At 38.6% G+C, this 22739-nt stretch overlaps 2 protein-coding genes and 1 long non-coding RNA gene across 5 annotated transcripts in view; 1 reads left to right on the plus strand and 2 right to left on the minus strand.

Annotated features, from left to right (window-relative positions):
• Positions 1-118: 118 nt before the first annotated feature.
• On the minus strand, positions 119-3156 carry LOC113058009 (probable G-protein coupled receptor 151). Its single transcript, XM_026225681.1, has 2 exons — positions 3131-3156; positions 119-2004 (listed from the first exon to the last, which is right to left on the minus strand). The coding sequence occupies exons 1-2, from the start codon at positions 3154-3156 to the stop codon at positions 567-569; spliced, it is 1464 nt and encodes a 487-aa protein (XP_026081466.1). The 3' UTR covers positions 119-566.
• A 795-nt stretch (positions 3157-3951) lies between these two features.
• LOC113057646 (serine/threonine-protein phosphatase 2A 55 kDa regulatory subunit B beta isoform-like) overlaps positions 3952-22739 on the minus strand; it is a 48988-nt gene continuing 30200 nt past the window's right edge. For 2 of the 3 annotated variants that reach the window (XM_026225088.1, XM_026225089.1), the window contains exons 2-9: positions 13532-13629; positions 11548-11713; positions 10997-11109; positions 8056-8233; positions 7710-7874; positions 5756-5925; positions 5339-5430; positions 3952-5190 (exon numbers count right to left, since the gene is read on the minus strand). In XM_026225088.1, the coding sequence (XP_026080873.1) occupies positions 4911-5190; positions 5339-5430; positions 5756-5925; positions 7710-7874; positions 8056-8233; positions 10997-11109; positions 11548-11713; positions 13532-13629 (1262 nt within the window). In that variant the 3' untranslated portion in view covers positions 3952-4910. Of the gene's footprint in view, positions 5191-5338; positions 5431-5755; positions 5926-7709; positions 7875-8055; positions 8234-10996; positions 11110-11547; positions 11714-13531; positions 13630-15112; positions 15237-22739 lie in introns of those variants that run through there. The other variant, XM_026225090.1, reaches the window with a different exon arrangement.
• On the plus strand, positions 8173-11050 carry LOC113057647 (uncharacterized). The gene is made up of 2 exons (XR_003277858.1): positions 8173-8259; positions 10972-11050. It is a non-coding gene; the product is annotated as an uncharacterized LOC113057647 (long non-coding RNA).

The following is a 22739-nucleotide window of genomic DNA, read 5'->3' on the forward strand; positions in this document are numbered from 1 at the left end:
TGACTGGATTTTACATTTAGCAGGTGTGTGAATTAAGTGTAGAACAGCTCAAAGCAGACCACAGAAAACACAACTCCTCCGTAGGTAATATATACATATACATTTATTTTACAAAAAATTATTCCCTTAATACTTTCTTTACAGCATATTCGTTCTGTAGACATTTTAATTTCCATCTTATTGTGTAAATACTCTCATAATAAAGAGGGGTAGATTGCAGATATCATCAAAAGTAAGATTTAGGCAGGAGAGATCTATCCACAGCTTTTCAGCATTTTTATTGTCTTGGTGGACCTGTGCACACAAGACATCACCACACTTTAGTGATATTGCTACCCATAATATATAATACAATATAAATAATACAGTCATCTCTATATACTCATACATCATATCAAGCCAGTTTTATCACTTTTATCTTAAACACAAACAAACATAAAAAATTATGATTAGTCACAATAAGTGGGAGGGGGGGGGGCGAGTTCAGATGAGGTCTGATCTACTGAATGTGTTTTTTTTGTTCTTTTGTGTTGAAAAAATGTAAAAGAAGAGAGATTCTCGCTTTCTTACAGTTTTCTTTCTTTCGGATCCTGATTTTCCCAGGGCACAGGATCATTTTCGTGTGTCTGGGAGCCAGTCTCCCTCTCCTGCCAGAACTGCTCTACGTCTTGCAGTACTATTCCATCTTTGTTGGTCGGGCTCTCCTGCTGCCCTTCACTCTGGCCTGGTTGCTTCTCAGGCTTTTGCTCCTCTGTTCGCCCAGGCTGGTGTGGAGGGAGGTGGGCTGATGTTTCAGGTCTCGGAGTGGGTGACTTTGGGGCAGTCGGGGTGTGTGGTCCTTGCTTGTGTTGTTTCGGCAGTTGTTTGCGGAGGGTGAGTCTACGCCACAAGCCAATGTACCCCTCCCTGAACTCCTCGGAGAGGGCGAGAATGATGAGAGGGTTGACTAGAGAGATGGAGAACATGAGGAGCTGGGCGAAGAGATTGAAGAGGACTGGAGGGAAGGCACCTTCGGTCTCTAGCGCGTGCCGCATCCAAACCCAGGACACCCATTGTGGGAGCCACATGGTGGCCATTGCCACCGTCAGGCTGAACAGCATCAGGGTAAGTTTGCGAGATCGGATCTGCGTCCGCAGGTTCTTGGTCTTGCTGAACCTGCGCTGGCATCGCCCATACGTCTTCCAGAAATAAAGTAGGGTGAAACTCAAAGGTGTGCAGTAGGCCAGAAGAGGGTACGCCTTGACATACATGGACATTAAATCGTGGGAATCGACTGGCACTGTCTGAACACAAATCATTCCATTTGCTTCTTTTTGGAGGGTGGAGAAAAGCCACTGGGGAATGGGGACCACACATGCCAAGAGCCAAGTAAAGAGCAGGACCACTAGGATAGTCTTCAAACGGATGCTCACTTGCTTGGTGGGGTTACTGACATACCTGTAGCAAGCTTTGGCCATTATGGCCACAGTAAAGCTCTTTGCAGCCATACAAGAGTGCAAGAACCAGTCACAGGTCTTACAGACAAACAATCCCAGGGTCCAGCTGGCACGGGAATAAGCAGTGGCTTTGAAGGGAACAGCGAATGCCAGGACCAGACCATCAGCTAGCAAGAGGTTGAGGATGAGCGCATTGATCAAAGACAGCTTACTTTTACGCGCGTTGGTGATCAGGACTGCCATAGCCGTTACATTCCCGGTGAAACCCAGGACGCAGATGACTCCCAGCACCACTGGAATCCAAAGCCTCAGATCTCCGTGCTCCAGGTGCTGATATCCACTTCTCTCTAGGAATGAGCCTCTAGCCACTGAACTGTTCCCGGCGCTCATGTTCATAGCAGGTAATTTATCAATTTCCACTGTAATAGATTGGTAAATGGAGATAAATTTGCCAATGTGTGCAGTTAGAAATAAATTATCTCTCTCAAAACTGCGTCTAATACCGCGCGTTTGTGAACTGATAATTCCCCGTGATCTCTTCCAGTGTTGCCAACTTCTTTCAATGGAAAGTAGCTAAACCCTGCCTGAAAAGTCGCTAAATGTCGCTAGTTGACGTCATGTGCTAATTAGCATATTCGTGACGTAAGTGCGTCATATTATCTTGCCCTTTCTGTGCTCATGTACTGCATTTTAAGGCAGCCAAAATTCTCAATAAAAGTTTTTTATTATTATATTTGAATGTTTCTGTTGTCCGACAACGGAATTAATATTATAATGACTGAAACGCGCCTATTAAGAATACATAACCAGCTCTCAAAGATGTTAATCTCTCCACTAAAATCCTATTCACGACATTGTCTAATGAAATCACATACACATAAGATTAAGATAATGATTGTACTGTGATTTCGGCTATACTTGTATGTAAAATAGAGTTAGAAGCAACAGAATATATTTTTTAACTGAAAGTGCTGCTCCTCTCTGCTCGTTGAACATAGCAGATGCAGAGAGAGAGAGGCGTGTGCGCACGCTGGGAGAAATAAAGAGAGAGAGAGAGCTCGTGCGGCAGTACCGGAGAGTCTCAGAGACTAAATAAGGTCTGCGCACGCTGGGAGAAATAGAGAGAGAGAGAGAGCTCGTGCGGCAGTACCGGAGAGTCTCAGAGACTAAATAAGGTCTGTCAAAAAAAGTCGCTAGATTTGTCGCTAGTCGCTTTTTTGGAAAAAAGTCGCTATGGGGGTCTGAAAAGTCGCTAAATCTAGCGACAAAGTCGCTAAGTTGGCAACACTGATCTCTTCCCGCCTTTGACTAGACGGCGCGAAAGCGGAGTGACTTTATAACGGACGTTTTGATTGACAGGTGGCGTCCCCAGCTGACTGACAGCGTTTAATTCTGCCCGTCGCGATCCTCCCGAGGCCAATTAAAATGATAACGGGTAAAAGGCACCGACTGCTGCAAATGGACATAAACTTATTTCTTCTGTTGTCACTGGAAATTATGGATTCATAACACTTCATAAGGTATTATTAACACCTTTTATAATGTTTGCCATGTAACGTTAAGTATATATCTTATTCAAATCCAAATGAAGAGAACTGGATAGTTTTACTCGAGTCATTCTCATAGTAACGTTAGATTTGTCTTAAATTTAAAGTGAGGTATAAAAGCCTTTAAGAACAAGGGACAAAAATTACTGAACATTGCCGACCAGGAAAAGCATGGTCTATGTTATTGTTGTCCCATTAATGGGGCATGTTGTCACACTGTGAGCGTTTGCGAATGAAAATATTCATTTTATTAAATTTTAAATTTTAAGTTATTTTAATTACATTTTAAATTGAATTTACTCTTGTGCGAATTCATACCAGCGTGGTCTTATTTTTTCTGCTTTTTATCCAAAAGAAACTTGATACTGGAATTTTAATTAGGAAGAATTATTATAATTTAAAAACAAGAATTTGTGTCATTGACTCAAAATCTTAAAATCATATTGAAACTGGTATGACTAACCGCATACAAGTGTATTACAGCATTTTAATAATTCTTTGAATTTGTATGAAAAGGGAATATAGACAGCATGTCTTTTCCTTGAATTATCACAAGAGGGCGACATTGTATAATTTACGTGTAATGAAAAGAGAGCAAGAGATCAATTTTTTCAACAACTTTTTCCTTTTTTCCCACTTTTATTTTCAACGAATTCAATTAAGCATAAAGACTGCATGGCAAATAATTGCATGTAGATACATTCTGAGCTTATAAAACTTTGTTTCATTAAGAAGTTTACAACTGAAGTTTTTTTTTTCTTCAGAAGAGAACATTACTGATTCATATATACATAATAAAATTCCCTGATATCATTTAACCTTCACATCATGTATAGGCTACATCATGATACCGGTGTTCCTGTCATCCTCAGGCCAAAGTGACGTAACTGAACGATGACGTTTTGATCAGTCTCAGACAAATGCAGAGGAAACGATGGAAACGATGACGTCTGATTGTTACAGGTTCATTTGATGGTACGGAATAGATATTTTCTTCATTGGCTCATTATAGATGACATGTTGCATGCAATAATACTTTTTACCCAGCCTTAGCACTGAAGAATACAATAAAAGACAAACGGGTTTACTGTCAAATTATATGAGCATACTGAGATAAAGTGGAGACTATAATGAGAAATTCAAGTACTTCAAGTCTGCGTACTGAAAAACCATGTTGCTGCAATTCTTTTCCCTTCTTACACAAAGCTATTTTTCACATTTCTTGTAAAAACATTCACACTTCACAACCCAAATACCACCCTTCCGAAATCCCCACCCCCCTCCAACCCTGCCTGCCACTCGAGTACCCACATACGAAAAGAAGGCACCACAGCTTATTAATGGTTATATCAAAATAAGAGGACAACATGAAATTACAAAACATGACTGATGGGATTGACTTTTACTTCAGAGCTCCTTTCAAGAGGAATAATCAGGTTGCAAGGGACTCCACAGACGCCCACAGTTTTTTTTTTTTTTTTTTTTTTTGTAAAGGCACCCCTTTGTTTCTGATGCCGAGATGTGAGCAAAGGCCTGTTTTTTTTCACTGTTCGTTACGCCCTTTTTAAAGATTCTTCATATCTTTGTAATGAAACTGCACATTTGTTCAGATTTAAAGAGTCAGGCATTTCCTACCAGCCGAGAAATGAATAAATATGATAAATAAACAAGTTTACGGAAGAGGAAATGCAGGTACTTAGGAAGTTTTATAGGAAGTATGATTGTGGAGGGCAGGATGCTTCTTGTTTTCAAAAGTCTGTAAGCATCCTTGCACATGGCCAGCAATATCTGTCCATAATTCTCCCTACATCAAGGGTAACTTCCAGTTTCTCATCATAAAAGACACCTTGCAATATTCTGCTAAGCTGCAGCATTTTGTTCCTCTTTCTCTCTCTCTTCAGGTACGTGGGGAGGTGGTAGAGTTGTGCTAGTTGACCTTATCCTGGAATATGTAAAGGTTATTGGTGGCTGCCACAGCGATGATGTTCTCATAAGGATGCCAAGCAGTGTGGAGAATTTTCTTGCTAAAGTCCAGACTGTCCACACTGATTTCATCTTTGCGACGCTTTCCGCCCACACACACCTTGCGTGGTTTCAGGATCGCCCGAGGCTTGCTGTTCTCCCGGGATGCCTCCAGAGTCACGTCACGCTTTGTATTACGGTCGAACATTCGGAAGAAGTTGTTGTAAGAACCAGTCATAATCACACTGGAAACAGAACAAAGTGAAACGTCAGCAATATTTGTTATTAGATCATTATTTTGCTTTTAAATTTGTGCATTGATTTATCATTCACAATTTGAAGAGTATGTTCATTAAAAAAGAAATATTTAATGCAGATATGTAAAACGCTGACCTGTCTGATCCATTCCAAACACATTCAAATTTGTCGAAGATGCAATCATTCTCATACAGCGAGCAGAGTTTACTTCTTAGGTAATCGTGGACCTGGTGGATAAAACAGTGACAAAAGTGTTAATTTGGTAAACACTGGTTTTGAGTTCTCTAAGGAATCTCATTATAGAGAGCATTTTATTGGGCAACATTTGTGTAGTGCAATATTTTTGGTCTGATTTCTGAAAGACAAAGATTATAAATGTATAAATGTGCATGTGTTTTTCTTTGTCTAGGAGTACGCCAGCATATAGATGAAGCTAAAAAAACATGGATTAAAAGCCAAATATAATTTAGTGGAGCCCTTAAAAATCAGGCATCAACCTTCAATACATTGCTTAATTCAGATTGTTTGCAATTCAATTTCCCAATGTCATACCTGATAGGTTTCCAGTGGTTTGCTCTCCATGTTGAGATCCCAGACCTTCACTGTCAGGTAGTCCCGTGTCATCAGGTACCGCCCACTGTGGCTGAACTTGGCATCAGAGATGGAGGAGATGATTTCAGAGAAAAAGGAACGATTGCTTGGGTCTTCTGGCTCCTCGAAAACTAGAAAAAAAGTAATGAGAAATCAAATATGGAAGCTTTTAAAATGAGGATAAAACATGTCCCGTCTCCTTTGAATATCCCATCTCACTCAGAAGTACCCCACATTACAGAAGTAAAATGGACAAGCAACTTTCTAAAGAAATTTTTCTGAATCACTTTCAATGTTTGCTTCCCAATATGTCATAATCTGCTTGGCTCGTCAGAGAAATAATACACCTGTCAGAGCAGAGAAACATATCTTTATCATCTACTATCGATTATCCCCTCGCTGTTTTGTTGACTCAGTTTTGTTGACTATCCTGTGATGTGTCTAAGCAGGCATCTACACAGCAGATGAAAAAACACAGGCAGAGGGGAAGGAAACAGATCAATGCTTGCAGGGATATTTGGGCACTGGTGGACTGCAGGTGTTTACCATGGAGCATGCCATGTCACATTGTGAGCCTGTCCACCTGCAGTCTAGCTGGGTGTCATTCAGAGGGGGCTAATGAGTCCTCTGGGGAATGATATGAGGGGCTACGGCCCTCCGCCTGGCCTCTACTGCTGCTTGGAGCCCTGCAGGGCTTGGTTAGCCTCCCCTGTCTGACTCCGCAGATTGATTTTCAAGAATATTCTCTGGGATGCCTGAAAGATTTATTAGTGTGGATAGAAGGAGCAACACACATGCACACACTATGCAATAGAGAAGACATTGAGGAGGTCTTTCCTGAGGCAGACTGGTACATCCGCCTGCTGTGAGATCATGTACCAAGAAAAAAATTGACAGATGTGTGTATAATTTAGCTCAGACTGGTGCGGGAGATACAAACCGAAGCCCTCACTGTTGTCACCCCCTCCAGCAAATCTGTCCCTTTAAAATTCAGCAGCACTATGTCTATTCAAAAGGATGTGAACACATGGACCAGTGAGCACTTTGATAAAACTAAGGAATATGACTAAATTCTTTCAGCGGTGTGAAAACCAGAGGCACAGCTATCTGCCCTTGAGCACTAAATCCAATCATCAGATGCACATGGAAGCATCCCACCTTAAACTGGAGACCCGAGCGCCTGTGAAATGGAAATGTGTCAATTTGTGGTTATCAATTCAGCCATGTGCAGCCAAAAGGGATGCTACTGTATACCACCAGTACAGATTCATCAGTCAGCATTGTGTCCAATCTCCAAATGAAATTAGCCAGTTCCAATCATATTAAAAATTAGCATAATCCTCACCACCAACGCCCTCGCCCTAGGTGGAAGAGAGGCTAATCCCTTACATGGCGTATGTAGTGGCTGTGCTCTCTAGAGACAACAGTGCTTCTAGAGCTGTACCGGCCCTTGCATTATTAATGTTACAATACAGGTTAGTAGAATGCAGTAAAACTAGACTAAAAAGGTCTACAATATGTTAATTACTTTAAAGAAGCTTTATTAGTGGTGTTTGCTAAGGCAAGCATCACAGTTGCATATTGGAAATTTGTTAAAAACCCTTAATCCTAAGTATTGAAAGTCGATGGATAATAACTCCCCTACTATTTGAGCTAGAGACATGAAAAATGCCTCCAATCCTACAGTTTGGTGTGGGAATGCTGTGCTATTACTTTTCTAAGCAATCAGTCTTTGTTTCTTTCTTTTGCTTTTCTTTCTAATATGCTGATCTGGTGTTAAAAAAAAACACATTGCTGTTCAATATTTTGGAGGAGATACTGTTTTATGATTCTTTTATAAATATGACCCTTTTGAACGATAGTACAACATAGAGACAAGAATGGATTTTGTTGTTCTAGGGTTGCACCGACTTACATTTTGAGTGGTTGTCACAGAGCGCTGATGCCCTCATGTCACACAGCCGTATGGAGCCTTTACTGCTACTGTAGACGAAGGTGTTGCACTGGTGAGGGTGAAACTCTGCTGCCGTTATCACCTCAGTCAGCTCCTCCATGTTCACTGGCTTAATGTCTACAATGTCTGAAAAAGAAGCTAAGGAAAAGTCATCAACTTAGGTTTAGTAGTAGCACAAATAATGGTCAAAACCATTATTATTTAGATTTACAACTAAGTCATTTACAGTTGTGCCGGGCTCAGTACTGAGGGTAACCTTTCTTTAACAAAAACAGGTTTTGTCAAATTTAATGACATGAAAGGATACTGAAACTCCTGTTTGTGATCTCCAGGTTCCAGAGGTTGATCCTCAAGTCATCGGTGGACATAAAGGTTTCATAGTCGCTGTTGACAGAGATGGAGTTGATGTGGTATGTGTGCGCATTGGAAAACACTCTCCGAGGAGTGGCCTCAACCATGAGGTCCATGGGCCGGAGTACTGGCACCTGAGTGAAGCAAGACAGATAAAAAGGTCAGAATCTGCTGTAACAATTACAACAGCCACAACACAGTCATCCTTTATCCAAAGATTGTTGGTCATATCACCACTAGGGACCCTCTTTGTAATTCATCAGCAAGAACTGGGACATGCATAATAAACCAAAACTCTATTTAAAGGACGCAGAATTAAGCAGCAGGTCAGAACAGTGGGAGTTTTGCTTACATTTGCTAAAATCAACCTTTTAAAAAGGCTTTTAAACTACTACTGTAATGTTTCTGCTGCATTAAGATGTAGACCTAAAATGAATCCAGGATGAAAGCAGTGAGCTTTTAGACAGGAATATGTATATGAGGTTGTTTTGGTTTAGGTGTGCATGCTCAAGCGCACACATTAGCATTTAATGCGCTGTTTGTTGATCATGCTGACAGCCAGGTTTATATGTCATCCTTTTATTAGTCTCAGCATAAGATGGCACACCTATGGACCACCCACGGTTTATTGATTGACCATCTGATGCTTTCATAAGCATCTGATATTTTCATAACGGTAAAAATATATGTATTTAAGGAAGAACTAATCAATGGATTTGGCAAGTTTTTATCAACGCTTTGAAAGATGTGGGACATAGCAAGTAAAGCTATGAGCAGAACACTATTCATTTGTGAATCCAAAAATGTCAAGAACTGCATGTATTTCAAAAGTCATTTAGTGTAAAAATAAATATTAATCAATTCTTGTCTTGGTTATTTGTTTATTTATTTAACTATATTTTCAGCAATTTAATTGCATAAGATTGTTCTAATATCATAATATTAATTATCTTAGCCCCCTAGTTGAAAGCCATTGCTTTAAAACAGCATTAACTGTCATTTATTTTAAATTAATAAGTTGGAAACTTTATTCTGATTCACTCTTAAAAATAAAGGTTCCAAAAAGGAATTTTCACTGTGATTCCATAGAAGAACAATTTTGGGCTTCCATAAGGACCTTCCAGGGAATAATTCTCAAAAAAATGTGTGAAGAACATTTTAATAATATAAATAACCTTTTTCCACTATAAAGAATCTATTATGCATTGGAAAGTCAAAAGGTTCTTTGTGGATCCATCAATGCCAATAAAATAACCTTTTGTTTAAGGTTATTTTAAGAAGAGTTTATTTATTAAATCTTTTTTTGCATTTAAAATAACTGTGGAGTCTAGAGAAGTCCCTCTGTTTCTTATTTTTCTTGAGGGAAAATAACCTCCTGTGCCAAGCTCAGCAGTCCCAGATTAGTTCAAAGAGCAAACAGATCACACAGGAGCGAAGGAGAGAGCAAAAGACCATGAAATAGATAAGAAAACACATTTATTGTCTTCCACTGAGACAGGCAGGGGGATGGTGGATTGGCCAACACCTTGCTTTCAGTTTTTATGGCACAGACAGCATTAGCAGGTCAAATATCACATGAATCCATTTTGATGTTCTGTATTGTTATAAAAGGTCAGGTATCCACTGGCTTTAAATGGCATGGCAGTCACATCTTGTATCACGTCAGCTCATGGACTGCAGAAACTAGACCAATGCAAACCTTAGAGGTAAAATCGTATACTGAGAAAGATCACAGCGCAGGCACTAGAGGCTGCCAGAATACATGACATGTGTCTCATTCCCTCCCCTCCTCCCTCACTACCGGAGCTCCATGATAAACCCGTCTCAACATCTCCACCGCACATACATTTCACGGTCCAAATGGGATTGCCGCCCGCTCCGTGCCATCAGTGTGTTGTCAGGCTAATCTTCTGCCCGGACAGACAATGGTAGACGAGTGGAGTGCTTTAATCCATTAGGCCGTGGAGCAGAAAACAGACACCACACCAAACATTAATGGGTACTAGGAGTCGCGCCCTCTTTGTATCTCTATTCAATTTGTAGGGATGAGTGGAGAACGAGTGAGCCCCTTCACTGCACATCATCGTCTGTCTTTGTCCTTGCTGTATGATTATGAATGAATGCCTTTTGGTCGCTGACAGCTCATCATTTGTCAGCATTGATGCTGAACACAGAGAATGAGATTTTCTTGTGAGAATGTGAGAAAACAGCAGCAACGCATTTACGAGACTGAAATAAATGTACTTCAGTGTAGGATGGAGTGTAACTGTACAACTATCTGCAATTTCAGCCTCTCCAAAAGCCAGATTCTTAGAAAAGCTAACTACAGATTTACTAGAAACTAGAAACTTAGACATGGTGTAGTAGGAGTGAATCTCACAAAACCTTGGAAGATGTCTGTGTCATGTTAAATTCTAAAATCAAAGAAATCAATAAGAAATTGGATTATGCTTAAAGAAAATGAAGGATGTTTTAAAGACTACTCATATTTCTTGTATTATGACAATTAAGGACATTCACATTTTTTATTTATTTTGCTCATTACTGAAATAATTATTATTGTAGTGAAATGGTAACATATTTATAAATCATTGTAGTATTTATTGTACATAGTTTCATTTATGCTGATTTAAATAATAATAATAAAAAATTATACTACCTAATTCTCTAATGAGAATTTAATGATAATGAGAATGTCACAAAGCAAATGTTATTATTAATGCCCTTAGATTAATGCTCTTTATGCAAAATATTATTTCTTTATTTTCTTTGTTCATTGTCAGAATCATTCATAGATATTCTGACATATCTTGAACAGGTATACTAAATACTGAGTATGCATATTTTGCTTGTCTTTATTGTGTGTTTGTAGGTGGTGATAAGACAAGCATGCTAACCCGTAACGCGGTGATGGTGGTCGGGTCTCTGATTCTTCCATCTTCATCCTTCAGGTTATATCCCTCCGGTCTCTTATCCCTCTCACTGATTTTCCACAGCTTCACAGTTTTATCTGGAAATAAACCATTACACACAGAGCAGCTTTAAAATAGCATTTGGAAGGAAGCAAAGGATGATAAAAAGAGAAATTGAGAGAAAGAAGAAAACAAGACGGTGGGCAGTGGGAAATTTTGCAGTCTGTGGGACACAATCTGGCACACGGCTGGAAAAGATCCAGCACCAACAGAGAATGTAAACCGTAGCCATACCATCTGAACGTGGGGAGATGTATGATATCACTGAGATCTTAGTTTGTGGTCTAATGCATTTCTTAGTAAAATCAGATTTAGCTTCTACCTCAATGACTTTCCAGATATCTTCTTTTGTGTTCCACAGAAGAAAGTCATTCGTACACATTTGAAGTAATGTGTAGATGAGTAAATGATGACCGAATTTCATTTTTGAGTGAACTTTCCCTGCAACTGCATTGAGATCTCCATCATGGACTCACCATTGGTGGAGAGCAGGAAGTAGGCAGCATTCTGCTGAGGCAGCCAGCGTATCTTATTGATCTTCTCCTCAATCTCTAAACTCTTCAGGTAGTCAAACTCCGGCTCATGACTCTGAAACGTGCTGTAAACATTATACTCCCCACGTCTGTGAGGCTGGTTTTTGCTCTGTGGGAGAAAGGAGAGAAATGTCACCATCTAAGCTGTGTTGAAAAGACCTGTGTAGCTCATTACTAGCATGTTGAGTTATGCTTGAATATAGCTACTAAATGTGGGGGGAAATATGTGGCAAAATAGCTAAATTGCTTATTGGCAATGGAATGCATAATCAAATTAGTCAAAAATATATAATAAATTAACACGCAAGGGATAGAGAATGTGTAGACCTTGTAAATAATGAGCACTGAGATCAGTGGAAATCTGCAGAGCTTTCTGCCTGTAAATATCCCATAATGTGCTGCTGATTCTGTTAACAGCTAATTGCAGGTTTCCTGGTCACAGTTGGACTATTACATTAATGCATTCACAATCAATGGAAGCCAGGAAATAAAGACGTTTCACGTTGGGAGCCATCAAAATCAATAATTGTGTAAACCACTCATGCAATGTAAATTAAAGTAAACAGAGGAGTTCCTCTCTAGAGGGTGCTGTAAGAATCTACCCGTGTGTATGAAGTAGTTGTGTAAAGGGCATTATTGAATGACAGCATAGCATCTATTTTAGAGGAAGAATAAACTGAACTGAACAGAAAAATCATGCATTAGTGATATAACTACTTCAAATCTGTAATGTTACAGTAGTTCAGTAGTTACAGTTACAATTGCAAATAACAAGCTATTTTTTCCAAGGAGTAGCAGTGTAGCGTGACCAACACCAATGCATTGTATTGCTCACAAAGCTTTACTAAATGGCTCTCTCTCTCATATATAGTATGCTGGAAAGTCCAGTTTATTTAAGTGAATCTGGCTCCTTTTGGACTGTTTATGCAAATGATCAGATAAAAAAAAAAACGATTCACTGATTTGAAACTCTAAATACCATCTTTGAAACGCCTCTCAGGGATTCAAGTTCAGCTCCTATCTCTTTAAATGGGGAAACACCCAGTTCTCCAAATCTATTCACTGAGTTTAGGATTAAATTTCGAAATCACCAAAGAAATCTGACAACAACTGTGTCATAAATGTTGTTTCTTTTGCTCAAACAGCATTAGAAAAATTTTATTTCTCAGACTAGATTAAGCAGTGCACATGCGTAGTCGTAAGAGCACGTCTCAGCGCGCTGACTGTTTCTATGTTTCTATAGCAACCGGGACTTCTAACGGCAGCCGCAGTGACACACTGACTTTACCGATTAGCGATTGGCTCTTTCGTTCAGAAGACGGGGCTTCCTGCAGTTGAGCGGCCATATTGAGCATTGTGTTTTTCCCATTCAAAACTATATGACTGACATGTCTTGGGTATTCTACAGTCTTTGGTACAGGACACTTTCTGATCATCTGTCACTGGCATAGCTTTCTAAATGTGATTCAAATGGCTACATCATTAACCATACTAATTTCAAAATATATTTTTTTATGTTCCACAGAAGAAAGAGAGTCATGCCGGTTTGGAGTGACATGAGCGTGAGTAAATGATGACATAATTGTTTATTTTAGTTGAACTATGCCTTTAAGTTGCTTCAGTGTAGCTCAGTATTGTTACTAGCTTGTAGCGTAGCTTACTTCACTTCTGTGCTCGCTGTTCACAGTTTTACGAACAAACACATGAAAAAAAAAGCTTCATGTCTGAGAATGTGCACCTGAGGTTTATAGATACCCCACCTGTGTTACCATTGTGTGTCTATTGAGGCCACAGGAAGTTGTGTTACAGGGTGTGGCTCTGTGGTTTCTGCTCACACTGTAAAAAGCCTGCAATCGTGCTGTATGGTGCTCTTGTTTACAGGAATGAAGTCATATGACAGATAAAAAATTTTTTTTTCATATATTACCTCTTGCTCCCTTTGGAAAACCACAACTCTTCCTCCCTTGTCTCCCGTGGCCAAGAGCTCTCCAGTAGAGTTGAACTCCACAGTAGAGATGATGTCAGCTGCAACAGAACACAAGAGAGACTTTATGTATATAAGACTTAACACTCTTTTTAAGTGTAGAAGATAATGTAGGGCCAGCTGGCCATTATCGATCTGGTATCTCTCTGAAGAGGTTTATTTGGAGGTTAATGACCGGCTCACTTTACATTATGCCACTTATTACACAGCTACTTACTAAACAAAGAAATGGACATGAAATATTGATTTGACATATTGTAAATAAATTTTATTACATAATAAAAAAGAGACTGTTGAGTAATAGGAAAGATGAAGGCAGGAATTCGGTCAGTTATACAATTTTAACATCATAAAAAATATTTAACCACAGAATGCTTGCTCAATTAGAATTAAGAAAGACAGCTGTGAAATATGTTTATGCATACGACTAAACCCACACTCCAGTGACTGGAAATAATAAGGGAGGATATTGCATGCTGTGTGCCTACATTCAGAGAACAACACACATAATATGCACGTGTTCACGTTTGGTCTGTTGCAATTGGTTACAAGACATTAAAAAAGAAGGACAATGTATGGCACTATTGACTTCAGACCTTACAATTAAAAATGCCTTAACTGCTTTTTCAGTGAACTATTTCAATGTATAACATTTCGTAAGACAGTTATTCTTATGTCTGCACCACAGTATTCTTATAACAAGATATGTAATATTCAAACAGGGCCATTGTGTTCTGCAGTACCAGAACGTAATAAATAATAAGCTTTGTCTAATCTATTAATCACAGCAGAATTAAAAGCTTCCATAAATGCATTTGTTTGTCAAACAACATGCCATTTGCAGGAAAACAGCAATTAGTCCTCCATCTGCATATGTTAAATGCATGCGCATGCTTTTCTGCTCTCATAGCTGTCAATACCGATCGGAAGACAGGTGTTCTAGTGCCCCATATTTGTGAGAAAATAGATTAAAAGAGACTTAGGGAATGTATTGCCGTTTTTGTGCATACAAACGCATAAGATAATCCCTCAAAATCATTTATGGGATCCTTGGATCAAACCAGAAGGCTGAAAAAACATTCAGTGCACATAAGCAGATAAAGAAAGCAAGAGCTGTCGTTCCCGCAGCAGAATTCTCCGCCCCTCCAGAGAGAGCCGACGCTCCCCTCCTCCGACTATGATTTTCCTTCCATTCATTATCATCTGACACAGAAATACACAACATCCTTCACGTTCAACACTAAATCCACAGGATTTGCCGCCAAGGACAGATTCTGCCACACAATTTACATACGACAGGATTAGCTCGAGACATCTAATAAATCAGTCCAGAAAGATTGATTATAATGCTGCTACGCACAGAAAGAGTAGCAAATTCTTCTATCAAAAACAGTCTTTCATCCTTTCCAGGCATACGATACAAAAATGAGCAATAGTGATCAAAAAAACCACAAATGCTTCGACCAAATGTTTCTGAACCTCTATAGATTCTAGGCTATTTACATCTGTAGGAGGGTTTCCTACCTTTAAGAAATCTTCTTTTATCTTCTTCAAAAAGATGCATTTGTTTAAAGGGTGATGAGCTCAAAGCAGCAGATCACATTGCTTGATTATTCTGTGTTGTTCTGCCTACGGTAGAAATCTACAGACTTGCTTTCATAGATGTTGTGTCTCTATTGGAATCCGCTTATGAAAGACGAAGGGGAATGAGATGTAACAAGTAGGAAAGCGTGCTTCAATTTTTTTTAAGAAACCACACACCCTCAATGGATTTATTGCTTGCTGATTTGAAAACGGGAGGAAGCGGTTGCCATGGAGATCCCTTCCATTACTCCAGTGCTACGTTTGACTGAAAGACTTTGCTGTGTATGTTAAACAGCCTGAATGCGTGGTTTACAGCGTAAGATGCCGGTCAATAGCACAGTGGGGGAGAAACAGAAAATGTAGTCTATTTTTGAACATGGCTGCTGAATGCTGAAATACACAGTCCTGAAATATGGTCACAAATAGCTGAGGAACAGTATGATTTGTTCACAACGGCACACTCTTTCCTGCTGTGCATTCTAGTGCTTGTTGTTTTCCCATACTATGAGAGTCAATGTAATGTAATATCTATAATGTTCAATTTTGTGTATTTTTTAAATTAAATATAATTTTTAGAAATATATGTATTATAGGTTTATTTTTACAGGCATGTTACTAAATGATTACTGCATTGTCCAGCAGTCGGCATAAAGATCTGTTACTTCCTTGCCAAAATTAAGCAGATATTCCCCCATTGATCTGGATGCTGTATTTCTTATCTTTGTGTGCACAGAACAAGACAAGACAAGAGAATAAAAACATTACAGTTATGACCACACAGCTCATTTTATTCTAATCATCTTCTGTTCTTTGTTTTTCTACATTGAGCGGCTTTTTAAAATTGTCAGCAAAGCTTCCTGGAAAGAGTTGGATGTCACATAAGGAGATGATTAAGGTGCACCTGACTGTACAACCTCTGTTTGACAATAACGCAGGCCTTTCTCTCATTATAAACACATTAGCACACTGCAGTCTGAGACAGAGAAAACCGATGACAATGTTTTAATGAGTTTGTTCAATTACAGACATGTTATTCCTCATTTTACACTTTAAGGATAAATGGGACAGCAGAGAAGAAAATGGAAATAGATGAAGAAAACATAGAGCGAGAGTAGAGAGTGTTCTATAAGGGTCTGTTGACTCAGAAAGAGAGAGTGATTTCATAAAAGCTATTTCACGGCCCTGTATTCCAGCATTTCCTTGTGTGTTACTGCTTGATAAGGAAAAATCCAGGAAAAGGGTATTGCACAATTTGATGTCCCTATTTAACTTACTTTAGCGACTCAGAAGAACAGTAGAGGTGTGGGTGAACCTCACAAAAATATGTTCACATCACATTTAACTTTTAAAAGAAGACGCTTATTTTAAGTATGTACAGTAGTTTTTTTTTTTTGCACTGCAACATTATTTTCATGACAAATTCTCAATGCAATGATTTCATAAGAATGCCATAAATAACTTTTCTCATGCCTGTGAAGCCAATAATAGTTTTATAGCCTTTATTTTATGCTTATTCATACTAAATTTGTTAATTTAATTTAAATCAAATTCATTCATGTTAATAACATTTATTAATTTATATTTTTTTACACCTTAAAATCTAATAGGAATCAACTCCAAAAAAGTCTGGATGTATTCATAAGGAAAATCATTTTAAAAAGGAAAAGGAAAAAAAGCAGCCTTCAATTTTTTAAACAAAATATTATTTCTTATTTCTTTCTTTTGCGCTGAAGCATGGGACATTGTTTGTTTTGTGAGATTTAGAGGAAATCAGAATTCAGGTCTAGTGTCCTACAGGTTCTAGTCATCTATTTTGAATGTCTTTATGCTTAGCCGCCTATGAAAAATAAAGTGGGCAATACATTACAGAGTGCAGTCAATAAATCCTGCGGTTGCCCATGTCTGCAACAGCAGGTTCAAAGGTCAGGGTCTCATATACCCAGAGTGCTTCTGGGAAAGAACCGATCTCTCTCATGCTGTAATTTGCAGCCGCTCTCATTACTCACACACCATAAAGTGGGTTACCGTGCCAACCTGTCTAATCCCAGCAGTCCCGGCAGCTCTTGAGCATGTATGACCATGGCTTCCCCATCACAAAGGCATCATGGGAAATAGCACAAATATAATGTTCAAAATGTTATATTAGCATACTCCCCATATAATTTCAGCAGTATGTATAATGTGCACAGTATGGATATTTTATCTTTTTTTATTTCACTTATTTCATTAAACAAATGAATATCAAAAATTGAATGTAATTAAATGTGAAATATTGTAAACATCCAGAAATCTTTTTTTTACAATGTAGAATGTTTAGCATTATATAATACATTCTTGTCTCACATGCTATTTTCAACAGAAGGTAAGCTGTATGCAGTATACTCTACGCAGTATGGAGGGAGCAGTGTGCTAGTATTCCATTCTGAACACAGTCGGTGAGTAATATCCTACTGTTCAGAGCATAATAACAACATCGCTAGAACAAAGTCTAATAGTCACACTTAGCTTACAGTATACTGATTTACACATTGATTTCCTTTGCCTTCACAAAGATTAAATGAGAATGAGATAAAGATGATGCACCATATCAAGATGTTAAATGCCACTATGCAGTAAAAGGGGACAGCAGGTCAACAAAGATTGGGAGGAAAAACAAGTGGAATCTGTTTTGAAGTGTAGCTTCATCCCTCAGCCCTCACAAACAGTCAAGAGCACAGCTGTCTGAAACAGAAGAGAGAGACTGGGTCGTGGAAAAGTAGGTCAGTCAGAGTCTGCTGAGCCAGTCCCGGGCTAAAGAACATCCAATCATTTCCAAAACACAAAATCAGTGCTTGGTTTAAAGCCAAAATGAAACGATTGTGTGTAAATCCTGTGTGGAAGCATGTCTGTATGGGATATGCGGTCATCACAGGACCTGATAGAGCACTGTGTTGTAATGTAGTTACATGTCTGTGAGATTAGAGCCCTTTTGCTGAGTGCAGCACCTCAAAGGATCAACCAGTAAAAGAGGATTTCATTAATGTATCTGTTCTCAGATATGTTTAATATCTATTCAGAATGCTAGATTGGTTTGGTAAGCAAACAGTGTGCAACAACATTGTTTGGGACAGATTAAAGGGTTTACTAAAGAATGTCTCAATTTAATCACCCACATGACTTTCTTTGTATAAGATGATCATGTTGCTCTTTTCTATAAAATTAAAGCGAACGGGGTCTTGTGACATAAGACTCCAAAACCACCATAAAAGTATAACACATAATGCATACAATAGACTTTAGTGAGAAACAGACCCACATTTATGATAATATTTACTGAAAAACATCCACCACATCTCTTAATTCTCAACATTTATGCCAACAAACAGGTTACACCAGGTCTCCTGTAGTGACAAAAAGATCCATATTCCAAACGTGATAAACACTTTTTTTCTGACTTCTGTTATCTGTCAAGCCTTTATTCATCGGCACTGCGCTTTTAATATAACACTGACTGGATTCATCTGAATGAAGAAAGTCAGATGCTTCGAGGATGAGTAAAACACAATCTAATTTTCATTTTTTGGGGAACTAATCCTTTAATACTTTTATTCAGCAAGGTTTCATTAAATTGATAAAAAGTTAAATTCAGGTTTTTAAACATTCCAAAAAATTGTGATACATTTTTTAGAATGTTTTAAAAACCTGAATTTTACTTTTTAGTATTAAGTATTAAGAAGAACAAATGATAATATATTGACAATCATAATAATAATATTTCTTGAGCAGCAATGATTTATGCAGGATCATGTGACACTGAATATTGGAGACTGGAAAATGTATTGTCATCATCACAGGAATAATTAAATTTTAGTATATATATATATTAATATTAGACTAGAAAACAGTTCCTTTAAATTGTTATTATATTTCACAATATTATTATTATTTTGACTGTATTTTTGATCAAATAAATCAACTTTGATGAACATAAAAGACTTCTTTCAAAACAATGAAAATTTAACAGATCCCAAACATTTAAACGGTATTGTATATAAAAAGTATGCATGTCTATAAATTCAATAATATCGTTAATAATTATCATTCATACTTATGTTTAGTTTTAGTTTATTTATGATGCTTTTATGTACTTTTTATGTATTATCATTCACTTTCATTTTTAGTTTTGCGTAAAGAGAAAACCCATGCAAGATTGATCAGTGAGAATTAAGAAGGCAATGACAGAATTTTCATTTTTGGATGCATTATTCCTTTAAATTTCTTCCGTACAACATGCACACTGAACGTCCCCCACAAATTGAAGACTGCATGAGAGACAAGTGTCAAGTGTGCCCAGATCTATCTTGATAATTACATTTTCATGGATCTGTATCCAGAAAGCTGCGTATAATGATTGCAATAAGGTCCTGTTGTGGAAACTAACCATAAACTGTACAGTCATAATAGCTTATATTTACTGTTAAATTAATATCACAGAGCAAACACAGGCAGTTTTTGTTGTTCCTTCTTTTTCTTTTGATTGTTCAGCATGGGCATCAAATCATATTGATCGATGAATCTATACTTTACAGCCAGAACAGCAAACAAAACAACATGAGGCAGACAGCGCCTGCTGTTTTGTTAACTTGCCTGGATTTGTATCGATGGTTGACTCTATCGACTTGCTTTAAGTCAATGTCTGGTGGTTTTAAAGGCAGTAGAATAAAGACTTGCCTTTGGCCCACTGCTGAATGAGGCAGGTCTGGACCAATTTCACCAGACAAGGGTGTGATTTGAGCTGGTTATAATAAGCTTGACCACCTGCTGATCGACAACAATGTCACTGACTCCCCGATACACACAGTCATAGCTCTGATTGCATCCAACCACAGCACAAAGAGAGAGAGACTGAGGCCAAAAAAAAAACTAATTAACCTTATTTCTTGGAAAAATGCCCTGTGGAAATGGTAGAGAGAGGTGGTGCAGGCCTCCAGGGAATGGGAGGGGAGGGTGATTATGTGTTGTGCATGTGTCTGGTAGAAAGAGCAGAAAGGCCGCATGTAGGGGGCTGAACTTCGAGCGGGGGAAACTGGTTTGAATTTCACACATCATTAACAGATACATAATTTAACTACAGATGTGGAGAACTGAAGCTGTAGGACACCACAGAGAACATAAGAAAAGAGACAGACTGTGTGTGCGTTTACAGTACCTCATTTCCATTTAGTTAATCTCATTGCTATGGATTCTAAAAAGGAGTACATTGGGACTGTAAAATATTAAATCTCTTATGCTCATCAAGGAAATATATATATATATATATATATATATTTTTGCAAGCCTAATCTAAAAGATTGGAAGCAGTCATATTTAGCTTTTTAGAATCCCTCATTTTGGCTATAAGCTTCCTTTTTGGGGCAAGTTATAAATTGCATTGCATCAATTGCAAAGGATTGCAATAAACTTTGCACAGTCATTCAAGATGGTGGAGAAAGCAGGAGAAATGTTGACTATATTTTTGTGTATATGCTTTATGCTTATACATTCTTTACTGAAAATTATTGATAGAAAAGTTACATCTAAATACATTCTAGGAAAAGATGATTTTTTTTACCCTATATTTGTGTGTACTGTATTAAGCACATTCAAATATTGTGCTGTTAACTTAGCAGCATGCTAATGTAATACAACATGAGTCTTCCGTTTATATGTGTTATAATTGTTGCTTATGTAGGGTGTATTATATATGAAGCCTAAGGCTAAAGGTACACATCCATTGAGGATGGGTAACACATTTCTATCTGGCTACTTTAGATCGGTCAGGGGGCCTGTGTCTCACCTGGTTGCCCGTTGACGGCAACATTGCCCAAGGTTGCTCGATGACATTGCTCAAAAAGTTCCCCTCTGTATCATCAGCCCAAGTCATTCTTTAGTTGACGAGTTTAAATTTCTCCTCATGTTTCATTAACTACATTGTTTCATTGACAGCAGCTGAATGTTTAATGCGACTGGCCCCTCGCTGTTTGTCCTCCTCTTGCACTCAGCAAGCAACATTAGTGCCTCACTGTTTCCCCCTGAATTATAAATGGAGCCCTTTGGGTTGGAGAAATATTTCTCTTTATGATTAAAGTCTTAAAGTGTAGCCTGGGGCCGTTTGTGTTGGCAACCACTACTGATGCAGTCTGTCTGTCTGTCACTCTCTCTGTCTCTTGAATAATAGCAGCAGGCCCATGTGGGGTGGTGCATGTCATTATTCCCTGATGTGAGAGCATGGGGGTGTAAATTGTATTGTAGGGGTTATAGTGGCAGGGTCACCCCCGCTGGGCTACTGATGAACTGCACAGCTATTTTAAACAAGGACATTACAAGAAAGCAGCAGCAGAGGGGATTGTGAACCGTTTGTGAAAAAAATAACACTTGGTACAACGTAGAAACAAAGATTACACATAGAAAAGGAAATGGGATTAGATGCCCACACATGGCATTGCAGATTTATAATGTGCACACCGCCAATTTCAAGACACAACGACTCCATTAACTCTATGGTAGTGTGGTGAGACTACATGGAGGTTTTAGTGGATTAATTGGGCTGACTAGTGAGGTCACCCCGGTCAAGAATCGCCACTAGGTCTGTCAAAGCAGTGCTTTTGTAACAAATCCAACTCCTTAATATTTTTCGAGACAGTGTTCGACTTCAAAGTGTCTGCTGTGAACAATGCATCTGCTATTTTCTGAACCCTCAACATCCCTACTTGAGGTAATCCTGAATTAAAATGCGGTGATATCTTCTGGCAGTGAGGTAAGACTGTGGTGAGGTTAGACTATATTAGACTAAGATAAGACTGGCCTAGAGTAAGGTAACCTTAAACCCTGATGCTGCAATCTCCTCCTTTTAGTGCACTAGTGCCTACATAAGCAGTAATGTAACTGAGCCTGGGCAAGCTGCCTGCGCAATACCGTGAGGCCATTACTGTCTATCCAGGCTACGTTCTGCTGGCTTCAGGCCCTGCAATGCAGATTTGGAGTACTGCAAAGCTTTTTCTCTGCCAAGCAATATTTTATCTTTCTCTCCCTATGAGTTTTAGAGCTCAGTTACTTTACTAGCTTGCAGCAATTGATGAGCTTGTCAGTGTTTCAGGGCGTTTTCTCATTCATTAGTGTGTTGTGTAGCGTGGGTGGTGGAATGGACCGATGTGTAAGTATGTAGGGGGGAGCGTTCTGGTCAATTACACCCATGCAACACAAATGAAGGCAAAAACTGAATCCCTTTCTCCGTCTCAGCATGGTCGTATCCATCCTCCAGCTATTAGTGCTGTCAACCCGAAAGCATCTGTGTTATGCTAATGGAAACTAAATTCCATTTATTTGACTGGGTTTTATTCCGCAAGAGAAGAAGTCTGTCACTGCATAACTTGTGTTTCAGTGCAGGAAAGGTGTGCAATGTGGGGATTCCCTGTGCAAATTAAATAAAGGATAATGTTCCCCAAGTGTGAGCGAACACGACACCCATGGATATAATTTGAAAAGACGCAATAAACAAGAAGCTATTAAAAAAACAAATATCTATTTCAGCTACGCATATGAATCAACA

Source organism: Carassius auratus, chromosome 39 (assembly GCF_003368295.1).
Source record: "Carassius auratus strain Wakin chromosome 39, ASM336829v1, whole genome shotgun sequence".
NCBI lineage: Eukaryota > Metazoa > Chordata > Actinopteri > Cypriniformes > Cyprinidae > Carassius > Carassius auratus.

Excerpts from the sequence above, each read along its gene's own strand:
- LOC113058009 (XM_026225681.1), bottom strand. The coding sequence starts at position 3,156 with ATGCTTTTCCTGGTCGGCAATGTTCA. Across the intron at positions 2,005-3,130 it reads TTCCTGGTCGGCAATGTTCA|TTCCATTGAAAGAAGTTGGC; the intron begins GTAATTTTTGTC and ends GGTTTAGCTACT.